General features: G+C 56.0%; 10 protein-coding genes across 10 annotated transcripts; 6 read left to right on the forward strand and 4 right to left on the reverse strand.

Moving 5' to 3' along the window:
* Positions 1–93: 93 nt before the first annotated feature.
* BKA78DRAFT_245614 (major facilitator superfamily domain-containing protein) lies at positions 94–1,823 on the forward strand (the record flags this gene model as incomplete). Its single annotated transcript, XM_066884138.1, has 4 exons — positions 94–291; positions 338–1,507; positions 1,552–1,670; positions 1,715–1,823. 4 exons carry the CDS (start codon positions 94–96, stop codon positions 1,821–1,823), a joined length of 1,596 nt encoding a protein of 531 aa, XP_066750151.1.
* Positions 1,824–2,169: 346 nt separating this feature from the next.
* Positions 2,170–3,003, reverse strand: BKA78DRAFT_245488 (kinase-like domain-containing protein; the record flags this gene model as incomplete). The annotated part of the gene is made up of 1 exon (XM_066884129.1): positions 2,170–3,003. The coding sequence occupies one exon, from the start codon at positions 3,001–3,003 to the stop codon at positions 2,170–2,172; it is 834 nt and encodes a 277-aa protein (XP_066750152.1).
* Positions 3,004–9,588: 6,585 nt separating this feature from the next.
* Positions 9,589–11,143, reverse strand: BKA78DRAFT_232525 (uncharacterized protein; the record flags this gene model as incomplete). Its single annotated transcript, XM_066883799.1, has 3 exons — positions 9,589–10,560; positions 10,693–11,004; positions 11,036–11,143. Coding segments are annotated over 3 exons (1,392 nt in total), but the record flags the coding sequence as incomplete, so codon positions are not given.
* A 2,267-nt stretch (positions 11,144–13,410) lies between these two features.
* BKA78DRAFT_238518 (uncharacterized protein) lies at positions 13,411–13,602 on the forward strand (the record flags this gene model as incomplete). The annotated part of the gene is made up of 1 exon (XM_066883887.1): positions 13,411–13,602. A coding segment is annotated over one exon (192 nt), but the record flags the coding sequence as incomplete, so codon positions are not given.
* A 610-nt stretch (positions 13,603–14,212) lies between these two features.
* BKA78DRAFT_25004 (uncharacterized protein) lies at positions 14,213–14,764 on the forward strand. The gene has a single exon (XM_066884528.1). It carries the CDS (start codon positions 14,312–14,314, stop codon positions 14,723–14,725), a length of 414 nt encoding a protein of 137 aa, XP_066750155.1. The 5' UTR covers positions 14,213–14,311; the 3' UTR covers positions 14,726–14,764.
* Positions 14,765–16,407: 1,643 nt separating this feature from the next.
* On the reverse strand, positions 16,408–17,115 carry BKA78DRAFT_349372 (40S ribosomal protein eS8; the record flags this gene model as incomplete). The annotated part of the gene is made up of 3 exons (XM_066890793.1): positions 16,408–16,936; positions 16,991–17,059; positions 17,111–17,115. The coding sequence occupies 3 exons, from the start codon at positions 17,113–17,115 to the stop codon at positions 16,408–16,410; spliced, it is 603 nt and encodes a 200-aa protein (XP_066750156.1).
* Positions 17,116–18,413: 1,298 nt separating this feature from the next.
* BKA78DRAFT_243752 (NUDIX hydrolase domain-like protein) lies at positions 18,414–18,957 on the reverse strand (the record flags this gene model as incomplete). The annotated part of the gene is made up of 2 exons (XM_066883974.1): positions 18,414–18,841; positions 18,906–18,957. The coding sequence occupies 2 exons, from the start codon at positions 18,955–18,957 to the stop codon at positions 18,414–18,416; spliced, it is 480 nt and encodes a 159-aa protein (XP_066750157.1).
* Positions 18,958–19,435: 478 nt separating this feature from the next.
* BKA78DRAFT_25307 (arginine-tRNA-protein transferase) lies at positions 19,436–21,436 on the forward strand. Its single transcript, XM_066884784.1, has 6 exons — positions 19,436–19,555; positions 19,652–19,696; positions 19,858–19,878; positions 20,007–20,069; positions 20,114–20,236; positions 20,285–21,436. The coding sequence occupies exons 2-6, from the start codon at positions 19,668–19,670 to the stop codon at positions 21,255–21,257; spliced, it is 1,209 nt and encodes a 402-aa protein (XP_066750158.1). The 5' UTR covers positions 19,436–19,555; positions 19,652–19,667; the 3' UTR covers positions 21,258–21,436.
* On the forward strand, positions 21,420–22,227 carry BKA78DRAFT_349375 (uncharacterized protein; the record flags this gene model as incomplete). Its single annotated transcript, XM_066890794.1, has 2 exons — positions 21,420–21,583; positions 21,630–22,227. 2 exons carry the CDS (start codon positions 21,420–21,422, stop codon positions 22,225–22,227), a joined length of 762 nt encoding a protein of 253 aa, XP_066750159.1.
* A 612-nt stretch (positions 22,228–22,839) lies between these two features.
* BKA78DRAFT_304383 (homocitrate synthase) lies at positions 22,840–25,158 on the forward strand. Its single transcript, XM_066887617.1, has 6 exons — positions 22,840–23,066; positions 23,134–23,162; positions 23,212–23,475; positions 23,526–23,672; positions 23,721–23,982; positions 24,027–25,158. Exons 1-6 carry the CDS (start codon positions 22,982–22,984, stop codon positions 24,707–24,709), a joined length of 1,470 nt encoding a protein of 489 aa, XP_066750160.1. The 5' UTR covers positions 22,840–22,981; the 3' UTR covers positions 24,710–25,158.
* The last annotated feature ends 495 nt before the right edge of the window (positions 25,159–25,653 follow it).

Raw genomic sequence — 25,653 nt, forward strand, 5'->3', positions numbered from 1 at the left:
TTGGGCAGCCCTTCCCAGGAGTCACCATGGAATTCGTCTCAGTACCATCTGTTGGCCTGCGAGGCTAGTGCCTATCAGGAAATGGGATCTCCAATGGACGCCAAAAGTTACTCGAAAAAGACGGACGTCATCTACGAGGAAACGCCACTGGACGCCATTCGCGAGGAATCCGCTTTTGCAACCGAGGGAATCGAAAAGTATTACCGGCCAGTCGAGGGTTATGAAGGCATTCATCGGTGGGACCCGGACTTTGAGTGGGAGCCGTCGGAAGAGAAGAGGGTGGTCAAAAAGGTTTGTCCTAGCCGTAGATTCCGAGTCCTTTGCTCATAAAGTGCAGATTGACAAGAAGATATGTCTTTGGGTCTGTGTAATGTTTTTTGCGCTGCAGCTGGACCGCGGAAACATTCAACAAGCGCTTTCCGACAACCTCTTGGACGACTTGGGGCTCGACACCAACGACTACAACCACGGCCAAATCATCTTCTTTCTCAGTTTCCTGCTTGCGGAGCTTCCGTCGCAACTCATTTCCAAATGGATTGGACCGGACAACTGGATTCCCGTTCAAATGGTCTCGTGGAGCGTTGTTGCCAGCCTGCAGTCCCTTCTCCAAGGCCGCAAATCCTACCTCCTCTGCCGAGGCCTTCTTGGACTGATTGAGGGAGGCTTTATCCCGGACAACATCCTCTACCTCAGCTATTGGTACACGTCGTCCGAGCTCCCCACGCGCCTTAGTTGGTTCTGGGTTTCGTCGCAAGCAACCAACATTTGCTCCGCCTTTCTCGCATTCCTGATTCTGCACCTCCGCGGTTTCTTTGGTCTCGAGGGGTGGCGCTGGTTGTTTGCAATCGAAGGGATTTTGACCGGTGTCATTGGCGTGCTGTCCTGGTTCTACCTGCCGCCATCGCCCACGCAGACGGCCAGCAGCTTTCGTGGCGAGGAGGGATGGTTCACCGAGCGCCAGGAGAAGATTATGGTGAACCGCATCCTTCGCGACGATCCGTCCAAGGGCGACATGCACAACCGCCAGGCACTGACCTTGTCCATGCTGTGGGAGTGCATTGCAGACTGGCACATGTGGCCAATTTACTTGTTGGGTCTGACGGCCTTTGTCCCGACGCACCCAATGACTGCATACATGACGCTCCAACTCCGCTCCATCGGTTTCGACACGTTCCAGAAAAACCTGTTGACGGTGCCACCCTTGTGCTTATACATAGCACAGCTGCTCTTTTGGACGTGGCTCAGTGAGCAGCGCAAGGAGCGATTCTTGCTGGCGTCGGTGAGCCAGCTATGGGCGCTGCCGCTATTAGCCATGCTCCTTTTGCTGCCCACCACGGCGGCGGCGGGCGTTCGATACATTGTCATTGCGCTCCTCGTCGGCAACCCGTACGTCCACGCCATCCTGGTTGCCATCACCAGCCGCAACGCCGGCACCGTGCGGACGCGGACCGTGGCGTCGGCCCTGTACAACATGTGTGTCCAGCTGGGCAGCATCATCAGCGCAAACGTGAGTCGCCCAACTGCCCTCTTTCCGCCCGCTAACCTCCCCAGGTCTACCGCGAAGACGACATGCCATTCTACCCGCGCGGCAACAAACTCCTGATCCTCTTTTGCCTGTGGAACCTGCTCTTGTTCGTCGGCACAAAGTTCTTTTACGTGTCCATCAACCGGTACGTCATCCAACCCTCGTCGCAAACACGTCTAATCCTTGTAGCTACCGCGAGCGCACCTGGGACGCCATGTCGGTGGACGAGAAGACGACGTACCTTGCATCGACAAAAGACAAGGGAAACAAGCGGCTCGACTTTCGCTTTGCCCACTGAGTGTGTGTTTTGAGTTGCCCCGGTGTTGCGGATGATACCCCTTTTGCGTGTGCATCTTCTTTTGTCCTTTTGTGAGCGTTTCGTATGGGATTTTCTATTCGTGTCTTGGTCAGATAAAAGAGATTTTACGTCGGCAAATGCTTCCCCGAGAAGGCTTTTCTGATCATGACACAAAAGTCTTTTGTTGAACAGCAGCTCTTTGCCTTGTTGCCTATTGATAAGACTAGCGCTATCCAAAGTTTAGGGCCAGCATTGAATTCACCCAATATCGCTATGGAGTCGAAAAAAACCTGGCATTTTCTTCACCTCGAATGAAATATCCAAGATACCAATGATCTCATCAGTTTCATGGCGGACACGCGTGCTCCAGCTTTTCCAGATCCTCGGCAACTTCGCCCGCCGATTTGTACACAGAGTCCCAGCAAGCCCACACGACCTTGCCGCCGCGTTCATCATCGAGTTCCGGGTACTCTCTCTTCTCCAAACGCGCCTGCTGCGCATCGTCGTCGTTCCATGCGATATCAGGAAACGGCCCGTGGCCCGTGACAATATTGAAGATGCAGGTCCCGAGCGCAAAAAGGTCCGTGCTAAAATCTGCAAGCTGCGTGTCAGGGCGCGGCTTTCTGGCGTCAGAGTCCTCGAAGCCGTGGCCTTCGGCCTCGATCTTGCCATCATCTCCGAGCAGCTGGCCCGTCAGGTCGCACAGTTTGACGTGCATGTCGGCGTCCAGGAGGATGTTGCGAGTCGCAATGTCGCGCTGCAAGACGTTCTTTGAATGGATGAAATGCACGCCTTCGGCCGTCTCTTTGGCAATGCGAAGCCGGTCCTTGAGCGAAAGCTGGTCCGGCTTGTCGCGCAGAAACCAGTCGAGGCTGCCGTTTGGCGCGTACTTCAGCAGGATGCCGGGTCCGCTGTCCTGCCAGCCCTTGAACTCGATGATGCGGGGGTGCTTGCCGACGCGCTCGTAGATGCGGCGCTCGGCATCGAGCGCTTTCAGGACCCCTTTGTACTCGCCTGGAAACTGTTCGTCGTCGCCTTCTTCAGCATGGGGAAATTTGAGGGCCGTGAGGTCGTCGACTTTGCCGATGTAGTAATCCCCGCCGGTGGCGATGCATCCTTTGACGCCTTCGGGTCGCCAAAACGTTATGTGGTAATCACCATCAATGATTTTGACGACCATGTTGAGGTATGTTGTGTTCAAAAGTAGTATACGCAGGTAGATTGTTGTCTGGAAAAGATGGCAAATGTAATGGTCGAACCGTGATGTGTTGTTGGTCGAACCGGGTTGTGGTGTTGGTGGAGATGTTGGTGGGATGAACTTGGCACAGGAGGAAGAGCAGCTTTTCTATTTAAGCGCCGGCGACACTTACGCGCGGAGCAAGCACCCTTGCAGCGGCGTTTGCATGCATGACCTGCAGCAGCTTACTCATCACACCGCAGGAGTTGCGCTACTCCGCTGCGAAATCGAAGAAAAAGCTTCGCCTTTACTTGAGAAGAAGAGAAAGAGAGTATTCACCGCCAAAATTGTGTTGTATTAAGGAGTGACTAGATGAAGTGGACTAAGTGGCCATCCCCCGTGTGGATATCAAAGAAAGACTGCGCAGGAATCTGTCCACCTTCAGCACGCCCCTAGAGCACAGGTTGAGTTTGCCCTAGACTTCCGGGCTCAGACGGCTACCCGAGAAGAAACTTCAACATCCTTGTGTGCATGACATCTCGCGCGCCCCCATCCCCTCTCAACGAGGCCAAGTCAAATCTAGCCTTTTCGAAGATGCTGAGATGTATAAGTGAAAAATTCTTCAGAACCATACTGTAAACTTACCATAGTCTCTTCAGCACTTGGGGCAAATCCCCGCAACTGTCACTCGCACAAAACTCAATCCCATGGTTACGTCCTTGAATTCGGTGCACCCTTTTCCGCAGGGCATCATCTTATAAATTGTTATGATGTGCTTGGGGGACGCCGCGCAGGCCTCATATTTCTTGGTAATGATGTGTCTTTCGCACACTCTGATGGGTTTCGGAGCAGTTGCCCTGAATTTGAATTCAGCAAAGGTCTATTCTTAGTGGGAAGTGGAGCAGCTCTTACTGTTGGCGCGTTGGTATCTTTGATTTTTCAGTCTTTTGATGGATGCGATGGAGTCCAGTAGAGCATGGCAGGAAGGCTGTCTTATACCTTTTCCACATCGCAGAAATTGGTGTTGGTATCCACCGCGCGCTTAGGACAGGTCAAGACTGCATAGCCGAAGCCAACAGGATCAGCACTCGTCTCTACGATTACTGGAGGCGGAAGAGTGAGGCGTAGAGTGACAACAGGGCCACAGTTCCAAGATGATGACGGCGTCTGTTGTCTTTGGCCAAAAGTCGTAGCTCACGAGCCTGAATGAATGCATGCGTTGGACTCTGCATGGCGATGGTTGTTGGCAATAGTCGATTGGACTTTTGGGCTCTATTTTTACAGCAAGTACCTAAGTCATCGGAGAAGGGGAGCTTGGAAAGAGAGGTTGCAGGTGACGCGCGGAGAAGTAAAGTGATGAGCACTGAGATTGGCCAGCTGCAGCTTGGAGTCGGAGTTCAAAAAAGCCTGAGAGCATGATTACCAATGGGTCAAAGACACAACATTCTGTTCGCTTCGCCGGCATGACACACTATGTGATGCGCGGAGAAGTAAAGTGATGAGCGTTGAGATTCGCCTGTTGCAACTTTGAGTCGGAGCGTGAGAAGCCCCGAAAGCATGGATACCAATGAACTAAAGACACACGGCTCCTTTCGCTTCGCTGGCATGACACACAATGTGATGCACGGAGAAGTAAAGTGATGAGTGTTAAGATTCGCCTGTTATGACTTCGAGACGGAGCTCAAGAAGTCCTGAAATCATGAGTACCAATGGGTCGAAGACGCAACACGCCTTTCAATTTGCCGCCTTAAAGCAAAGTCTGATGACGCACAACATGGTAGCAACTCACATGCAGTCAGCTGGTCTGATAATGCCAGCGGAGTAGATGCAATAAGCAAGTGATGCGGACACTGGAATCGAGAAACAGACACGTTTACCGTCTTTATTTATTTCAGAAGCAAGATGACGTAGGAAACGTAGACAGCGGCTGGCCTCTTGATGTAGAACAGCAGTCTTCATTAGGCCCGAAGAGACCATGCGCGGATGATACCTGACGGCATGAAGAAGAAGTGGAGTCTGCAGTCGTCAGCTGTTGGCCGAAAGGACAGCTTTTCACAGCTACTACTCACTCCATCGCCAACATTCAGGGAAGCGTGTCACGGGCTCGATTGAGCAAGTTGGAGGTGAAAGCAGGCGTTTAAGTGGTATAGAACTTGGTAATTCAGATTTGCTTCACGGGCAAGACTGAACTTGCTCTCAGCCGTCACTTTCAAATTGACGTCTAGACCGGCGACTTGGGTCAAAATCTCAACCCAACAGCCATTGGAAACCTCTTGCAGAGCAGTATGCATCTGTAGTTACATGCCTGGGGCTATCGACCACAGTATGCGCTGTCAGTGACGCGGCGGCACCTTCAGATCCTCAAGTGGCCGTCGAGTAGCCGCCACTGTGGAAATCGACTCAAATTGGGCATTGTGGCCACATTCTTTCCTTTGGAGCTTTCTTGCCTTCCAAAAGAGATAGAGGACAAGGTGCTTCACAGTAAAATAGCATCCGGGCCAACGTGGTCCGATATTTTGCGACATGCACACTTCTAGGCGCTTTCACGACAAGAGATCGGTGTAATGATGTGTCCAACTCGTACAATCACTGAACTCCCCCTCATCTCATGCGCAAAACAACAAACTCTCCCAGCGGAGAGAAAAAGGACTTGCAAGAAACCAGGGAGCATTCGGACACGACGCAAAGCGTTTCTGTATTTCAAATCGATCAGACCACACCATCCATCCTCCTGCCAAGCAAACGATGACGACGACATGGTATTCCCCAAAAATCGATCGACACATCTGCATGCGAGGCAAGGGAAAGGCCGACCGAGGAAGAGGCCCGGAAGGATGGGATGGGAAACGCAAATGGAGGGAGAAGAAAACATGGGGAAATTGGAGGACGAGTGCAGTAGCGGACGCGCGGCGGCATTGATGTCAGAATCTTTTGGCGGCACCGGCGCGCTGTAGCGGCAGATGGTTCGTGGTGTGTGAAGTACGAGGAGCGTGGGGTTGACAGGTTGATGGTGTGTTTGGGTTGATGATGACCTGGTCCCCAAGATACGGACGTAGAGAATAGGTAGGTCGTCTTGGCTGTGATGAAGTCGACTGCCTGGTTTGTGTCTCTGGTGGTTTGCAATCATGGCACAGAGTTTGCCGTTGTTGGATTGAGCTGAAGCGATCGACGCCAGGTTCTCGCTGCCCTTGCATCACACGGCGCCAACGCTCCAATCACGGCTGCGCTGCGCCGCGCGCCCCTGCACCTCTTTCAACCTCACCTCTTCCACTCGACCTTGCTTGCGCAGAACCAACATTGATCTACCTCACTTCGCTCGTGTCTGGATGTCTCTGGTGGAGAGACACTGCACTCACCGCCACTACAGTCGGCTCAGTTGGTTGCACGTCTCGAGACCTTGCATTTCCCTTCTCTGTAAAACCGCCATCAGCCTTTGCCGCCACGCCTCGGCCACGAAAAGTGTCTCGCCAAGCACGCGCTGAAAAGTACGAAGCGCGAGAGATTGGTCAAAATGACGATGGATTCCTTCCATGACAGCGCTGACTGAGATGGGGCGACATGGCAAGACAACAGCCCAAGAGCAGCTGGAGCGAGAGCGAAAGCGAACCACTGCTCGTCCGAACAATTCCAGACCGTTTCGTTTCGCCCACGGCATCGGAGACGACGCTGCGTCAATGAGAGAAGCCAAGCGGCCCCTCTGCGTCTGAAAGAGCATGGAAAGGGAAGATCTGGGGAGCGCGTTCGCGCGTAAGCAGAGCCGCCACTGGTCGCCGGTCTCTCAAGACCAGAATCTGTCGAGTCACAGACGACTGGCACGGCACCGTTGCGGCGCGCTGCTCCACCAAGTGGCGGGCCGCCCGCACCGCACGCCACTGCTCGGTCGCTTGCTCGCGTGCCAAACAGCGCACGCGCGCGCATTAGAAACGCTAGCCGGAGCTGAGAAAACGTTGCTGATGCTGCTACTGCCGGGGCAGTTAGATACGAGGAGGATTCTTCATGCGTGTGTCAGTCGGCGGGGAGCGCGGAGGCGGTCCCGGGTCACTGGCGCCAGCGGAACGACGGCCGACGGTTGGACGGACGGGGCGGCGCGTCTTGGCTCCTACCATTGTCAAACCGGGTGCTGGAATTCCCTTTGCATCGATTCCTCTTCCATCGGATGTTTGCTCTCCGCTGCCATCAATGCGCGAGGTGGCGGGGAAGGTCGAAGCGATGCCATGCCATCTGCTACTTTGCTTGTTTGTTGTCTCCGGTGCCCTCACAATGGCGCAGAGCAGAGGAAGGGGAAGAAAAAGCCGCAAAATGGAGAGAATGCGACGTCACAAGACGGACATGGGCCAATCCAGTTGCCGACTTGTCCAATTGGCTGCTCGTTCCCAAAGTGCCGTCTCCCGTTTAAAAACGAGGCAAGCAATTGGTCCGCTGACCTCTTCGAATCCGCCGTGGAATACGGGACGTACGTAACATGGCGGGACGCGGAGAGGAGGCAAAGAGGGGCAGACGAGGCCACACTGAGCTCCCAGTCTGGACTGCGTGTGCGAGACTCGAGGATGTTTGGCAACAAAGGAGCTGCCATCCATTTACGACGGATTGCGCACCGTTTGTACGAGCAGCGAGCAAGTGATCACTGACTGGACTCAGAGCACTCCAACGAACTTCTGCACAAAATCGAAGCAGAACGGCGGCATCAGCACCAGCAAGCAGCTGAAATCGCGGGGCAACCCTCCGCAAGCAAAGTACCGCGGCGGAATGCTGTGCTCTTGGTAGGTGGGCGACATACGCAGGGTAGGTACACCTAGTCGGTCGTGGTGTTGCGGGGTAAAAGGGCTCCAAGGACCGACCCGCGCCTCGAATTTTCTTTTTCTCTCTCCCCATTGCATCGTCCGTACCAGCTTTCCCCGTGGGGAAGATACCTGGCCACGCTACGCCCGCCTCGCCTCGTCTCCGCCTCCGCTCCCGCGTGCCTGTCTGCCCGGCCGCCGTCCCGTCTTTCCCCGCAACCAAGCCAAACGGCAACCCGACCAACAGAGAAGACTGGAAGACGACGATGAAGCGCACCCGCCCCCCGGCGCGCGATGGCGCACGTCATCTGGCGATCTCAAACACCTCACGTCACCCAACGACGCTCGCCCGCTAACCAACGACGGGGCCTGCCGTCTGGGGTCGATCTGGTCGCGTCTCGTCTCGGCTTGGCGGCGGGCGGGCACTCCCTACCTGGCCATGTAACGGCCGTAAGGACGCGAGGTCGAACACCCTCTTTGCATGTGCGAATTGGGGTGACTGATGCGAGGGGAAGAGGGGACGATTGCGTGGCAGATGCGAACGCGATGACGGGGCGAGAGGAATGGCCAGTGGTTTGGGGAGGTTTGGTCGTCGAGGACTTGCCATTCTCCAACGTACCTTGACGACCACGGACAGTCGAACCAAACCCCCTTCTACATGTCCATCAGACAGGTAAGTAAGACACCTCCGCACTCCGTCGACCATGCCCACCCATCCTCGCCGCCCTCCGAATTTTCCTCGTCCATCCAAGACAACCGAGCATCAAAGCCGTTCTTGCGCAAAAGGGCACCCAACACACGCGGGCACCCAAAGCACCTCCGCCCAAAAAGGCAACAGCCGACAGATCGAGAGATTCCCCTGGCTCGGTGCCTGTAGCAATATGGGTAGGGCTGAGCGACTCCATGACTCTGCGCGCTGCGGGGTACATGGCGTCGACTGAGAGGAATATGGGCGCGGTACCAGCGGTAAGTACATGTACAAAGAAAAGATAGGTGTGCAAGTGTATGTTGTGGAAGTGCGTACTTACTCGCAGCCATCCATCCCAGGCGAGAACTGTGTATGCAGTGGCCCTGTTGTAAGCAGGCAGATGGCTAAGTACTCAGTCAGCACATGCCATGAACCAAAATCCATCTTCCAGCCAATCCAGCACACCAAAGTACAGCGCAAAAACGTAAGCAGCAACGACAGTCAACGCCCTCCGTCGCCATAACAGGCAAGAAAGGGGAGAAATAAAAAGATTTTCATGTTCATGTTGCATTTGCGTTTGCGTTTTGCGGTTAAGGTTATGGTATTAGCGACAAGATCTCGATGATCTGCGCTAGTAGACCTGTAGCGTGGCTGTTGCCTGCGGACGGGCCGTTCGCGAGTCAGGGACCACGACTACACCTACCCATGTTCAGCGCGGAAAAACGGGGTGCGGAACTGTGGACTTGCTGAGTGGTGGTACTGCAGTGGTGCGTTGGAGATGGGGACGGACGATGCTAGCTGGATTGGGGCGGTGCGCCTAGTGGAGTTGCGAAGGGGATCTCAGGGTGGAAGTGGGTTGAGGGGGTGAGGAGTTTGCGCTGGGTTGACTTGGAGGACTGGAAGAGGGTGGATGAGGACAGATTGATATGCTGATCGAGGCTTCATCGTGCGTGTTTGGCTCCTTGTGCAGATGTAAGGAGGTTGTGATGTCCCCCTTTCCAGTATGTACCCCTAGCTACTATACATCTAGATACAGAGTGCACATCTACCTGACAACATCCGTCTACCTCTACATGCAAAGGACTCCTAAACCTCTACGCTCTTCCTCAAATGCCCCGTCCCTAAAACACCCGCCAATACACCCCCAAAAACACCCCTGACACGTTGCGGACACTGCTGAGCCGCCGTCATGAGCACTGCGGCGGCCAACACAAACGCAGCGCGCTCCCTCCCCAGATGCTTCCTCTCATATCTTCTCGGCAGCACGACGGCCAACGCGCGGGGCAGCACGAAAAACGCAAACTCGGCGCGGCGCGCTGGCTTTTCGAGCAGCACCGCCCACCCGCAGAGCCACGCGCCCACTGACACGGCGAGCCCGCTGTCCCACATTTGAGGGGAGACGGTCTTGGCGGAGAAGAGGAGGGGCCCCAGACGCGTCCGGCCAAGACAGACGCCGTAGTAGAAGAGGGAGACGAAGGCAGCAAGGAAAGCCGAGGAGCGCGCGCCTTCACGGATGGCTTTGACCAGCGCGGCCAGTCTGACGGCGGCGGCATGGCGGGACGAGAGCACATAGCGCTGGGTCCACACGAGCAGTTGCAAGGGCACGTACATTTTGGCGGCAAAGAACCACGCCTTTGCAAAGCGATGGCCGAAATGGAGTTCGCAGCTAGGCCCCACGCCCTGGTGGACCAGCTCGCAGGGGACCGGAATCGTCTTGGCCGGGTTGCCCCAGACCTCGGGCAGCCCGTAGTCGCGCGCCATGCTGCCCAGGAGGGGCCCGATGCCCGTCTCGACGCCGTAGCGAAAGTGCCCGTAGCGTGCGTGCCTGAGTGCCAGCAGCAGCCGTGGGTCGAGCTGCGCTGCCGACGAGATCCAACGGTTGTACGACCTAGGCAGCCGTGCCGGTGCGTAGAACCAGGCGCGCATGATGATGAAGCAGGAGAGGACAAAGAGGACGGTGGGAGATGAGCGCGAGACTATGCGTGCGGTCTTGCTGCGCCGCTTTGCAACTACGGGAGCTATCAAAACATCCAGAGCGCGAACCACAGCGAAGAGGGTCAGGTCAATGGTGTGGCCGGCTAGCGGTTGCAACGACTGGAGGTGGAGGTCCCTCGCGGGCAACGGCGGCACGCTGGGCTCGACCGTGGCTCGAAAGTCGCAAGAGAGGTCATCTTCAAAAGTCTCGGCGGCGGGAGGGGCGTCTCTGGGGGCGGACGGATCCAGGACCGGGCTCGAGGCTCGGAGATTTCCAGATTGGAGGGTTCCCTTGGATTTCGGAGCGGCGGAACCGTCTTGAGAAGAAGCGCTTGGCTGGCTGTTTAGCAGATTGAAGCCAATGTTGGCAGCGATGGAGGCCGAGATGAACGTGGTAGCGAGCTGGAGGTTCCGGCGCTGGGAGGACGGGATCCAATCAGAATGGTGAAGAGGGCGCAACGGTATCTGAGTAACCAGAGACGCGCCGACCAGACAGGCGCAAAAGGCAGGGAAGCTGTTCCATGCGGCGCTTTGTTTCAGGGCTCGCCACAGCTTGATGGTCAGCTTGGAGTTTGTGAGATTGTACAGTACATACCTGTTGGCGAGCATTCTGAGAATTCTTGTGGGGGAGCAGCGCAAGGATGAGGCCAACGATGCGGGGACCGGCAGTCGAGGCAAAGGCCAACAGATAGGCCCTGATGATCCTGCAGGCAGCTAGTTAGCAGCATAAGGCGACTACTGTACCAGTACAGCAGAAGACGCACGGCGCGAGGAGCGGAACAATCAGACGGCGGTCAGCGCCCATTGCGACGCTGATGGAAGACTTGTTTCTTTGTGGCCGAGGCTCGGTGCCTTTTGCGCCCCTCTTCAGATTTGGTCTGGAGTTTTGGACATGAACGCCCAGACTGCGACAGGCATGAGGTCACACGGCAGTGCGGAGAGCGAGCAGGGGGAGGCCTCGGCCGGAGGGCATTGAGATGTAGACTGACTGGTGTAGGAGCAGACAAGAGTGGTGAAACGCTGACGACGGGCGAGGGCTGGAGCATGTCAGCGAGATAGGACTGTATCTGCAATGAAAAACGCACCCGGACAAATATGGGAATTTGAATTTGGCGTCCTAGGGAGTAGTTGGAAGACGGTCGAGGTATGGTAGGGATGTGGATGGGTGGATTCGGAGGACCTGGAGGGCACGCGCCTCGACTCTGACATGTGATTGCTGTTGCTCCTCCGCCGCCGCGCCCGCTTCTCTACCACTACCACTACAACCTCTTCTTCTTTCAACTCCTACTCTGCTGCCCGCGGCATGCATGAACAATCCCAGTCCTCCTACCCGCCTTGATCCATCCCTCCCTCCTCGTCTTGGCCGTCAAAACATTTACTCCGCTCGCCCTTCTCTCTCCCCCCAGACCTCCGCCTCCGACACCACCACGCCCGCCGCCCTCGACACCATCCGCCTAGTCTTCTAAGCTCCCGCAATTCGCTCCTCCTACCTGAAGCACCCGTCGTCCATGCTCGGCCGGCCTTGACAGTATTGTCATCCCACTCTGTCGGTTTGCACAACCTCTTCGCCTCGACTCGGACCTCGTCCCGACATGAGAAAAGCCACCGCGACTGGCTTCCGCGTATAAGCCCGCCGTCAACCACTCCACCGAAACACCACACATTGTTGGACCCGACCTCATGTTGGCGCTCGTGAACCAGCCGACGGCCTGTCTTTTCGGAATGAGCTCGAACCAGGTGCCGGGGAAGGATGAAAACATCTACGACTACCACCAGTACACCGACACAAAGACGCTGGACGATGCTACGTACAAGATGCTGGGAAGTTTTGGGGGGGACGTCGACTACGCTGCCGCTGCTGAAAATGTCCAAGCACCGGGGCCCGGCCTGCTGAGCGACTTGCAGTTTGGCCAACTACAAGACTTTTTTGATCAAGGGCCTTTTAATATAGGCAGCAACAACTTTACCTTTTCAGATCACGACTTTGGGCCTTCAAATCATCACCATCATCATCATCATGACTCGCTCGGCGGCTTCAATTTCATGGAGGCGCCAACATTTCACGGAACCGTCACTGAGCCTCCACAGCACCAGGGAATGTACGGCAACATGGACCACCAGAACTACATGCAGCAGCAGTCGCGGAACAATACCATGCAGACCCGTGCGTCTGACGAAGTAATTGGAGCTGCCACTGCTCTCATGTCGAGTTCACAGCCTCACGACATGGGCTTTATGTCCAAACAACACTCGCATCCCCTCCCCGGCGCCAGCCTACCTAGTCCTCCTGCTTCTGCTCCCTTTACCACCTCTGACCATCGCCAAACGGCCACAACCACTGCCGACGATGGTCCTCCCACTGTCCTCAACTTCTTCAACATGGGCCGCCACCCGCCACCCTCCCAAAACCACCCCTACTACGGCCAGACATCTGTGCCGGTCCGCCCCCGCCCTCCCCCGCAGTTTGGCTCCGACACCAACTTCAACAACAATGGCTTCCGCCCCGACTCCAAGACGACGCAGACAGAAGACGCCATTGTACGTAGGCTGGTGAGCGACATGCAGGTGTTGCAGCCCGCGGGCAGTGGTCCGAGCACCCAGCCCAACACGCAGCCGCCGAGTCCAACGCTTCAAAAGCGCGCACCTTTGAGCTACCACGATGCTAATCACGTGAAGCAGCCGCCGAGTCGAAAGCGCATGCTCATGGATCTCCAGCCCCTCGATACACCGCAGTCGGATGACGAGTCCACCTCGGACAATGCGAGTCCTGACGGTGGCCCGATTAAGCGTCGTCGCACTCTTGCGGAGAATGGCCTCATGTCGACCGCTCGCCTTGGCTCCTCAACACCCACTAGCGCAGGCGGTCAGCGCGCCGCTTCTTTCAGCGTCGGGCCCCGCAACGCCAAGAAGCTCAGGGATTCGGGAGCCGAAAGCCCAGCAAAGAAGGGCAAGGTCGGACAGAAGCCGCCGCGCGAAAACTTGACCGAGGAGCAAAAGCGTAGCAACCACATTCTCAGCGAGCAAAAGCGCCGCAACCTCATCAAGAACGGCTTTACCGAGCTCAACGAACTGGTCCCCGGTCTCAAGGCTGGCGGCTTCAGCAAGAGCGCCATGCTCATGGAGGCGGCCAAGTTTTTGGAAACCATGATATTGGGCAATCAGGTCCTCCGTCAGACCCTGGGCGAGACTTGAAGATTCGTCACCGTCGACACTTTTTGACATGTCGAGATCTTTCTGTGTTTGACCGACAGTTTGACAGCACGGCACTAGACTTGTTCTCGACCTGTAGTCTGCGCCGTCGCGGCCGGTTCGTCCAGTCCGTCCAGTCCCAAAGAGAGCCGCCTCCACAAGCTCCGCGCTTGGAGCATGCCGGCACTTGTAGTTGCAGCTCTTGGACCCTCCTCGGACAACCGTGCCGGGCTTCTGCTTCGTGCAGTTCTTGACGCGGTCCTCTTCTGCTCATGCGTCTTACTCTTTATAATTTTACGACATGATACTTTTCATTCGACAAGGCCATCCCGATGCGCACGAATGCTCCTCGTCACCTGGCGTTCCTCCCGTCGTTACTCCTCGATAATCATCAGTCTTCACCACTGGCCAGCTGGAGACAAGACATGCTCTGTGTCTGTGAGCATACGGGAAGTCTTGTATCTTCTTCCCTGGAGATCTTGACCCGAGGCTCTTTTTGACGAACCTTTTGCCTCCCAGTCGGCGGCCCCTGATCACACGGCGCCATACGACTACTTTACTCTCTCTTCTTTGTCCCAACCGAGGACGAAAGCTCCTCCATCCAGGGTTCTGGCGGCAATCCACCGCGGGTGGGAAAAGCCGGACAAGGCGGCGGAGGCCAGGCAGCGGCACCTTTGATGGCATGGCGAGACGGCAGTGGTGGTTGTTGGCATCTCGCTCACACTACTACCCCTTCATTCTTCTCTCTTCAATCTTCTCGGCCTCGGCGGGTTGGGTTTGGTTGGGTCGGGCCTCCTCCTTCTCCCTCTTCGCACTTATCCACCAGCCATCCCATCTTTCTCTCCCTCCATCAGCCCTCACACCCCCCTCCCTCGACGTCTCAACCCCGAACCCTTTTGATATTTTTGTTGAGCGCCTGGGCCTGGTCGGCTCGATGGTCGATGGGTGCGGTTGGTGTTGTACCTACACCTACAGTGTCTGTTTTGCGGCAGCGGCTAAGAAGCGAGTCATACTATCCATCCACGTTGCAAATGTAGCTAGCGATCTGGGGCGGCCGTGCGTAGATGCACGAGAGCCCCTTGTCTTTTTTCAATAAGAGCGACTTTTTATCTTACCTCTAAAATCTGATATTCCCATGAGTGAGGTGGTGATGCGCATTTGATTGTATCTCTGCCATGTACTGGCGCCATGCGGCCATGGCGAAATGAGTGAATGATGCTTGGCTTGACGTAGACTTGGATTGAGGCTCCGACTGGCAGGAAGAAGGAGGAGGAGGGGGAAGGCAGACGTGGGTTAGTATGGTGGGTAGGTGGGCGTTGGCTAGTATTTACGGAGAGCGGGACGGCCCGCGCCGCTCGCTCCTGGGGTGCTTTCTTCCTAGGCATGTACTTGTGTCGTGGGAGATGGTTGGATGTCTGTCTAGCTAGCTAGACTGATACGCCGTAGAGTAGGGAGTAAGGAGTGACAAGTAGTAAGTAGTAAGTACTCGTACCACACTCGCCACTTCAGTCTCACACCCTCGCCCAGAGATTCGGAGGTTGTTGGCTCTGCGCTCTTTGTGCTTGCTTGCTTGCTTGCTTGCTTGCTTACTGCCGAATCGTCTCTCTTCTTTCTCGATATGGATCTGATTGTCTCTTTCTCTATTTCTCTCTCCCACTCCCGGGCGGTGGTAAAGCTTTAAGCAGACCGACTATCAAACAGGAGACTCGCCGTCGGAGTCGGACAATGGTAGGTAGTAAGTAGGTGTCTGGATCCGCCGTCCGCACGACTCTCCCCCTCACTTCTCGCATCCATGTTGACAATAGACGACAGAGAACAAACGACGGCGTGGCTAACGACTAGAGGAGCTACTGGCGACGGCAATAGCAATAGCATAGAAGACCGAAGATCGAAGACCGCAGACTGCCGAAAGCAAAGGAAAAGTAAGGGAGAAGAAAGCGGTGCGTCATGTCAATAGAGCAGCAGCAAACATGCCATATCAGCGAAAACGACACCAGGCAGGCGATATATCGACACACTTCTCCCAGTCGTCCGCTCGCTGCTCCGAGTCGCTCGCTTGCTGCTTTGATGAACGGCCTATCTGTTAGACTGCCAGGGAATTCCAATCTTGACATATCGAGCGCCCATGTCTACTCCCCGCTCCACGCCTCATCTCCTCTGCTCACGTAGCCAGCACGAGCGCGTGGAGGCTGGCGGGTAGGGGAGGGGAGGCGAGGGGTGTGGCGGGTTGGCAAGATGATGGTGGAAGTGGAGGTGTTGGGGGTTTGGTGGAGGTGTTAGAGAGTTGGTAGGCTGGGAGGATGGCGAGAGCGAGAGCGTTGGGCAGGTGGGCGTTGAGATGGACGAGGGGAGTTGTAGGTTGGAGACGTGAGCGTGCTTATGTTGAGTGTCTGAGTGGTTTGTGGCAGTTTTGGATGTTTTGGGGTGTGATGAGGGTATAGGTGAGCATCTGGTTTGACTGGACGTAAGTAGGCGTGTTAGTAAATGCACGACAATAGCTGACTCGTGCCCTGTGGTGGACAGCCACAACTTGAGGCTTGAAGCATGGACGTGCAAATTGATCCACCGGAAAAAGGACGTTTCACAATTGAATTTTGAAAAAGGGTATCGGAAAGTACCGACGGTCGACTTTTGATGGTATTCGTCATACCGACTCGATATCTAGGAGCTGCCACCAGACAAGCGCAGCAGCAGCGTGTCCCCCACACTCATGCCCATTTGACCTCTGAATTTTGATATGAACCCCGCATAAACCGTAAAGAAGAGTAGAGAAGGCGTCTACTTCCTGATGGCGCGCTGGTAGAAGGCGAGCTCGTCACCCTCGAGGATGTAGCCGTCGACGCGGCCGCTCTGGCCGGGGCGCGAGGCAATGACGGCGTACAGGCGGCCGGCCTCGAACTGGCGCTCGAGCGCGGACTCGACCTTGCCCGACTCCTTGACGCGGGCCTCCTGCTTCTTCTCGACCGACTTGGACTTCTTGACCTCCTCGGCCTCGGTCTTGGCCTGGCGTCTACGGCCGAGCGTGGTGCCGTAGTGGGCCTCGTACCACTGGCGGAAGGGCGCGGCGTCGATCTGGACGACGGCCGACTTGGTCAGGGTGTTGGTGCGGACCAGCTCGTTGTTGGAGGGGTGGTAGGCGACGACAATGACACGGGTCTTGCGCGAGATGCCCTCGGAGCCCCACGAGAAGTTGCCGGCCTCGAGGCGGAGGGCGCGGAACTTGCGGTTGCCGCCACGGGTGCGGACAAGGTGGATGCGCTTGGCACCAATGCGGGTGTTGGCCGGCTGGCGACCCTTCTCGAAAGCCCTGCGGCGGCCATGTCAGACATGGTTTTCAGCAGAGCGATCGGGTTATGCATACCTCTTCTTGCGGTAGTATGCCCTCTTAGCGCCGGTGGCCGAGCGCTTGTGACGAGAATCGCGAGAGATACTGTCAAGAGGTCAGCCATGAACGTGGAGAGATGATTTTGTTTTCAAATACCCCATGTTTGCGGCGGTCGAAGATTACTGTGAGAGTGTTAGCCTTGATCTTGAATCTTTCCCTCAGCTCTGCGCGTTGGAGCACCGCATCCACGATCCGACGACCAAACTTCCAATAGACCGCTGCCCAACACCGATTCCAAGCTCGCCGATCCCATTGTGTGTCTGGTGGCTGCCCGGGCGTCGCGTGCATGCGAGTCTTCTGGCGTCGTGTTTGCATCGTCGATTCGTGGAAACAGCGTCGAGTGGCGTGCTGGAGAGGGCGCATCGAGTAGACTGACCTTCTTGTCGTATCTTCGTCCTGAGGGTGGTCGGGGTCGGTGGGCGATGTCGCAGGTTGTCGTCGTCAAGTTGACTTGGGAAAGTTTCTGAGGGGATTGTGGGTTGCTCGGTTAAGCGACGCTAGGCCGGAAGAGGAATAGCGCGCCTTGCGCTTAGCTCGACCAACTTACCCGGCAAAGTCGTGGACAAGGAGGATCTTGATACAGAGCATTCAAGCATCTTACGCATGTAATGAAGACTCTGTATTTCAAAAGCTTCGAAACTTCAACGTCAAGACAAGGAGCAGCCGTCGTCGACGACTTTTGCCACCGCCCGACCCTCGTAAGTAAGTCACCCATCAACATTTGCAGTTAATTCTCTATTCGTTGTCACTCTAGCGGCAAGTTTCAGCCCGATTCCGAGCATTCGTATCTAATGCTTCGTATCCTAATGCCTCGGGTCGCAACGGCTCCCTTCAACGTCCCGCCGTGCATCCGAACAGTTCAACACGTGCATCATCGTCGGCCGCCATGGAATTGTGCAACAAGACTCGACATCAGGCGTCCTCCGGCCCTGCCAAGATGACAAACCCTGACATTCTTCATTACGGGCTCAAGTGGCCGCCAGCTGGGCAGGCTGCTCGTGTGATGCAGCTTGGTCGACGTGGCAGAAGACGTGCTCAATCTATCCGCCTTGGCAGGTTGAGATTGCTTCTACGGTGATTTGAGAGATGCCAAGTAATTATCCCCTATGTTCTTCAGGAGAGTGGTTAGTAGTATGTATCCATCACATGCAAAGACATATTCAGAATCCACCGCGTCTGCAGATACCCAGAGAGAGTTGAGAGTGGATGAGAGCAGTGCTCCCGCGGGTTTGTTCCAACCTAAAAAGGCGGCTCTTTTCTAGCATCTGCAGCCGTGCAAAAACGCCAATGTGAAGAAAAGGACGCAAATCTATGCCACCGGTCCGCCGTTTTATGTTGAGCCAAAAGACCAAAAGCCGAATGCTCGACAAAGGAAAATGCAAAGACGTCGTCGAGGAGGCTACCGGTGCATGGTAGACTTGTTGAGGGCGGCCAAGAGCTCCGGGCGGTCCTTGAGCGCCTGCGCCGCTTCCGCATAGGTGCACCACTTGCGATTCCGCTTGTGTGCTTCGGGCCACTGGTTTTCCATCTTGTCGACGGTCGCCTCGAAAAAGTGATAGAGGGCTTGGGGGGCTTCCTTTGTCAGCTGCGAGGGGCTGCGCTTCTCCTCGATGCAGCCCAAGTCGTAGGTGATTTTGCAAACGATGCCGGCCTCTTCCCAGGCTTCGCGGCAGGCGGCATCTTGAGCAGTGGCCTCGTCCGTCTCCCAGCCGCCCTTGGGGAGAACCCAGGTGTTGTGTCGTGTCGACTGGATTAGGAGGACATAGTACTTGTCGGCAGAGAGGGGCACGACGCCGGCGACGAGACGCTCACCATTGGTTCCGTAGCCTAGAGATGATGATATGTCAGGCGCTGGTCGAGGGCGTCGAGGATGAAAGAGGCGATTACGTACGTTGGTTGCTGCGGCCGGTGCGCGCCTGCATGGACAGAGTCTGCTGGGCCATGTTGAGCAGTGTGCAACAGAGTCGTAACGAGTGGACGAGGTCGCGTGCAACCTGGGAGGCCGGAAGATGGCGAGTATGGGCTGAGTGAAGCGGAGCAAACACGGACGTCGGCGGCGTGGGCGAGGGGGAGGATTAGACGGCGAGTAGATGTCGACGATGGCGGTGGTGTTTTATTTGAAGCTCAGTCCCGCAGAGGACGGGGCTGAGGGAGAGCGGGAGTCCTGGGGGAGCGAAAGGAGAGAGGCATCGTGGGCAGAGAAGAGTGTTAGTCGGCTTCGCATCGAGCCGTGGTCTTTGACAAGGTAGGGCAGGGTCCAAAAAAGACGGGCGCCAAGCGGCCATGATCTACACGACGCACGCCGTGGTCCAACAGCAACTGAACAACAACAACTTCCTCACCATCATTGCCTTTGCCGTCGTTCTCGTCTCTGCCGGACGTCAATCCTCCGCTCCCTCTCCACCATCCAGCTCGACTCCTCTCCCTCCCTCCTCCACCACCAGCCTCGACACCAACACTTCCTCTCGTCCTCATCTCGTCCGACCGCCATGCAGGCCCTGGCCGCTGACCCAACTCCCGTTTCGTTCCTTACGCCGCTCGGTAAGCCGCAATCCACTCATCGCCCGTCCTTGTGGCCCGTGGGCCTCTGGCTGGACCAAAAGCCACCCGCGTTGCTTGGCTGACGACTGTCGACAGGATACTCGACGAGCTCATGTGGATATTGCAAAAACGAAGACACAAGTCAGAGAACCCCCAACTCGCGTGCGTCTAGACATGCAAACATGTTGGCATCAAAAAGAACCACTTTCAACCACGTCACGTGATGCTCCATCATCACTCCCCGAGTTCAACATGTCGACATCCCGTCGTCACCTGAGCCGAGGCTGATGGTCTTCCTCCAGGCGCTTCCTACTACATTACCAGTAAGCATCTCGACGTCAGACACTACCAAGCCCTCATCGACCGCGGATGGAGAAGGTAAACCCCACACCACGTGGGATGCTTCTGCGGGCGTTCCCGTCCCACGGTCCATGCTCATCTTGCAATGCAGATCAGGCACTCTGCTCTACAAGCCGGATGTGAAGAGATCATGCTGTCCTCACTATACGATACGGTTAGTTGACACTAGACTGTAAAGACGCGTACTCATCCTTCCAGTCTTCCAGCAGCCGAGTTCAAAGCTACGCGAGATCAACGACAAGCTCAGAATCGATGGAATCGCTTCGTCCTTGGCGACGCGTACATGTCTGAAGCAAAGAAGCGGTACCGCAAGTCGAAAGAGTAAGACGGCGCAACCGTTAAGGATCATCAAGCTCATGGTCCGACCAGGGAAAAAGCACGGGACCGCAACGAGTTTATTCTTGGCGACGCTGTCCACGAGGCCGAGTATTCAAACCTCAAGACGCCCCCTGAGCCAGCTCACAAGTTTGAAGTGACTTTGGACCGGGACACTTTTACAGAGGAAAAGTTTGAACTGTATTCAAACTACCAGCAAGCAGTCCACCATGACGCTCCAGAGGACATTTCTCGCAAGTCATTCCAACGTTTTCTCTGCGACTCGAGCCTCCAAAGGCAGTCTGTGGATGGCAACGACCTGGGCTCCTTTCACCAATGCTACCGACTAGATGGGCGTCTGATTGCCATGGCGGTGCTTGACCTACTTCCCCACGCCGTCAGTGGCGTTTACTTTATTTACCATTCGGATTTTGAAAAGTATTCTTTTGGCAAAATCAGCGCTCTGCGGGAAGCCTCGCTGGCCAAGGAACTCGGGCTGCAGTACTACTACATGGGCTTTTACATTCACTCTTGCAAGAAGATGCGGTACAAGGGCGATTATCGACCACAGTTTGTGCTCGACCCCGAGACGTATCAGTGGAATCCCCTCGAAGGAGAGCTCCGCGAGCTCCTAAACAAGAAAAAGTACGTCTCCTTGGCAAGAGAGCGTCGAAATCAGCCAGTCGACGGCGACACGCCGATGCGGGAAACGTCGGACGACGAAGATGACGGTTTTCAACATGTGGAGCCTCAGAAGGCAATGGCTGTGGTGGCCGGTGGCATGTCGGTGCTCGAGCTTGGAGTTCCAGGCGTGTTGAGCGCCCGAGAGTTGACAGAACAAGTCAAGCTGGATGAGATGAAGCTCATGATACCACAGGCAAATCTAGTCGTGCAAACGCAGGATCTTGTCATGTGGGAGCAGGGCAGCGTGACGGACCCTCACTCGATCAAAGGTGCCTTTGCTGAGCTGGCGGCGGCAGTGGGACCAGAGGTGGCGCGAGAGATGGTCATCAAGCTGAATGGTTGAGAGTAGACGAACTCAATGCACACATTGGACTTGCTATTTCACGTGCTGCTTGAACTGATGCAGCAGCTACGACGCATGACCGTTCTGAGAAGGAGGGACCGCACAGCATCAAGTCATGTCGACTCTCTACCAGACCCCCAAACCACAACACAATCCAACACAATGACGATGGTCCGCAGCGGCAGCAAGCACGAGCCCGACAGGTCTCCTCGACACAAACGCCATGGCCGGATGGACGACTTTGCAAAGACGCATCTGCGAGGACTAGAGATTATCTTGAAGGTCAAGCGCGAGTCGCTCAAGGCAAAGACGAGAAAGCTGGTGCAGTGCGTGGAGCATCCCCAGCATGCTTCCAACACTGACATGATTTAGCCGCCGCCGCCACAAACACGGCCAGCAAGGAGTCAACGACAGTCCCTTGGGAAAGACCAACATGTCGACCAGCAAAGACGGAACGACTGCCGAACACGGCGGAGCATCCGCACCCAAAGCCAGCAGGCCGGCCGCCAACGGCAAACAATTCTACCAGCACCTCGACACCAACGGTCCGCTGCACACACTCTACGAAGACGAGATTGCATCTGCCCTCCGCGACACCAGCCTTGGGTGCACTCACGACGGAGCGCCCATCAACGGCAACCGCAAGCTGGCATCCAAGCTCGCCGTCGACTACGACTACGACGAGCAGGCGCGTCTGGCCGACGCGCTCGAAGCCAGCGCGCGCGAGAAGCAGGACCACGACGAAGAGGTGCGGGCGTACGAGATGGTGCTCCGGCGCAGCGTCGAGGACCAGGGCGGCGTCCGCTACCACACGTACGAGCCGCCGTCGCGGATGGGCGAGAGCAGCAGCGGAGGAGGTGCGGTCGTGTACAACCCCGATTACGACGGCGAGTCGAGCATGATGGGCAGCTTGAGGGGCAGCATCCGCAGGAGGGGCGACGACCCGCCGCCAGTCTACACGCCGTACTGAAGAGTCATTGGGTGGATGGATTATTTAGATTAGATGCAGCTTGACTTTTTGGAGTAGCAATATGGAGACGCAAGTCTCGGCAGGGGAAGCGGATGCCGATGGTTACCCCAGACGAGGCGCTGCATCACGGGCCGCCTGATTGGTTGTAGTGCTGACGCAGTCGCAGTAGCTGCAGATGCAGGTGACGGAGGGGCCCTAAGAAATTTTTTTCGTTTGTGCGGATTGCTGTTTGTGTCGCGTGCAGTGGTCAATTCCTGGAGTTGGTGCATCAATTGGGGAATGCAGTGTGCGTCATGGCTGTCGATTGCTTGCAGGGAGCAGGCAATGTGAGTCACGTCGGGAATAGCAATGAATTGCAGATGAGAGAGTTCGTTTTGGGAGCGATGACGCATGAGAGCACCAGCCAGGGGCAACCCACCATCCGCAGAGTCCGCGGCGCGAATTGAAGCCAGATGAAGTTGTAGACTTGGGAGTTTTTTCAAAAGAGGTCGTCAATGGATGCACTCGTATCCTTTCTTTGTGGTGATCTCTTTTCTTTGAACAAATTGCGGGCTGCTTATTACGTTTGGCACCGTCTCCCCGCATCTTCACCTGGGTTGCTGAGTTTTGCCGAGATCGGGCCCTGGCTTCTGGGCCCCAGCACACACTCCCGCAACTTGCAGTCCAGTCATCCAGCAAAAACTTCAAATACCACCTCCTCCCCACGATTCCACCTCGACATCCTCCATCCACATCGCCCTCTCCTGCCTCCGCCATGAGTCCCTCCGCCAATACTCCCGCCACCAACGGCGTCAACGGCCATGCCAACGGCCACCAAAACGGCACAAATGGTGCCGACTGTATGTCCAATGCCGTCATAGCCTCTCCCAACCAAGTCAGTGTCTTCTAACGCCTTGTTCCACGCAGCCTCGCACCCCGGCTACACGGGCATTCGCGTATGTCGAGAAATGTTTCGAATCCTTCTCGCTCTAACACCTGCCCCAGACTCACCAGAACCCGCACCCGCGCCCCTCGAACCCGTACCAGCCCGTCGGCGACTTTCTCAGCAACGTCTCGCGCTTCAAGATCATCGAGAGCACCCTGAGAGAGGGCGAGCAGTTTGCCAATGCCTTTTTCGACACCGAGACCAAGATCAAGATTGCCAAGGCCCTCGACGACTTTGGCGTCGACTACATTGAGCTCACCTCGCCCGCCGCCTCGGAGCAGTCTCGCCTCGACTGCGAGGCCATTTGCAAGCTCGGCCTCAAGGTGCGTCGATTGTTTGTTGGGGGCGAATCGTGGCGTTGACAAAGAAACAGGCCAAGATTCTCACCCACGTCCGCTGCCACATGGACGACGCCAGACTGGCCGTCGAGACTGGTGTCGACGGTGTCGACGTCGTTATTGGCACCTCGTCCTACCTCCGCGAGCACTCGCACGGCAAGGACATGACCTATATCAAGAATGTGAGTTGGCTGGAACTGGGCAAAATTGGGCGCGGCTGACAAATGCAGGCCGCCATTGAAGTCATTGAGTTTGTCAAGTCCAAGGGCCTCGAGATTCGCTTCTCGTCCGAAGACTCGTTCCGCTCCGACCTCGTCGACCTGCTCTCCATCTACTCGGCCGTCGACAAGGTCGGCGTTGGCCGTGTCGGTATCGCCGACACTGTCGGCTGCGCTTCTCCTCGCCAGGTCTACGACCTCGTCCGCACTCTGCGCGGTGTCGTTAGCTGCGACATTGAGACGCACTTTCACAACGACACTGGTTGCGCCATTGGTAAGTTTTGAATGTCTTGTTACTGGACCGAGCTAATTTCTCAGCCAACGCCTACTGCGCCCTCGAGGCCGGTGCCACGCACATTGACACGTCCGTCATTGGCATTGGCGAGCGCAACGGCATCACTCCCCTCGGCGGTCTGATGGCCCGCATGATTGTCGCCGACCACGACTACGTCACGTCCAAGTACAAGCTGTCCAAGCTCAAGGAGATTGAGGACATGGTCGCCGAGGCAGTCCAAATCAACATCCCCTTCAACAACTACATCACGGGCTTCTGCGCCTTTACGCACAAGGCAGGCATCCACGCCAAGGCGATCCTCAACAACCCAAGCACCTACGAAATCATCAACCCGGCCGACTTCGGCATGAGCCGCTACGTGCACTTTGCGTCGCGCCTGACGGGCTGGAACGCCATCAAGAGCCGCGTCGAGCAGCTCGGCCTCGAAATGACGGACGCGCAGATCAAGCTGGTGACGGCCAAGATCAAGGCCCTCGCCGACGTGCGCCCCATTGCCATTGACGACGCCGACTCCATCATCCGCACCTTCCACCTCAACCTGCACTCCAAGGAGGAGCGCCCCCTGCTCGAGCTGACCGCCGAGGAGCAGGCCAAGTTCGAGGAGGCCGAGAAGGCCCTCGCGACTGAGGGCGAGAAGCGCGCCCTCGAGCAGGAGGTCGAGGCTGAGGCTGCCCCGGCCGCCAAGAAGGCCAAGATTGCCGCATAGGCCGTGGTTGATTCAACCGCTTAGACCGACGGACAGACATCAAAATGGGGGTTTGGTTGGATTTACGATGATGCTCAACCCTCAAACTCAAAGGGGGAAACGACGTGAGCAAAAAGAGACCACATATTTTCCTTGACGACTTTTCTTTCTTTGCTGTCTATTATATTACCGGAGTTTACGGGTTTGGGATCTTAACATGGTCGACGGAACGACCGATGGCCTTTTTTTCTTTTCTAGATGGCTCAAAAAGGGGAATGCGATGCCAAAAGGAATGATGATGGGTTGAATGGTTGGGCATGAGGGAGGTGGTGGATTACCCATCAGATGTGATAAGTGAGTTTAGTTGGATGAGGGGTGGGTGGGATAGGTGCGGATATTGGTTGATAGACAGATATCAACGGAGATATATATTATTTCATGCATATTTTACCTACCAACATCTGACGAGTCACTGGACAAATGACTACGCAGTGAGTGACGACTGACTCGATGGATGTCTCTCGGCTGAATGGTGGACTGAAGGAATTGTTGAGGTTGAGGCAGGAAGATGGACGACTAGAGGTGTGAGGAAAGGCTTCATCACATGTTGTATGTTGGTCCAAGGGTCAGTGTCTTATTGCTTTGGACAGACGGATAGACAGATAAAAAGAGGGTGCGAAAAAAAAAAAGTTGCAAATGCATCAGCTCCATTCATTGGTTTCCATTTTCCCTATTTTCCCAAATCCCAAATTCATGACTCCCCTCTCCCCTCACTTGCATCTCCTGCGCGCCTAGATACTTTGATCCAAAGTTCCAACGTGACTAGGCATTTGAACGACGTTACCATACATGCAAATCGTACTTTGCGTGTCCCCCGTCTCCGAACCATGCAAGCTCTTCATGCATGCGTGCCCTGCCTCCCGAAGCGAGACCCTGCCCAAACGATTCCCAGTTCCTTTCCTTCC

Source organism: Phyllosticta capitalensis, assembly GCF_038381095.1.
Source record: "Phyllosticta capitalensis strain CBS 128856 chromosome Unknown BKA78scaffold_1, whole genome shotgun sequence".
In the NCBI taxonomy this organism is placed as follows: Eukaryota; Fungi; Ascomycota; class Dothideomycetes; order Botryosphaeriales; family Phyllostictaceae; genus Phyllosticta; species Phyllosticta capitalensis.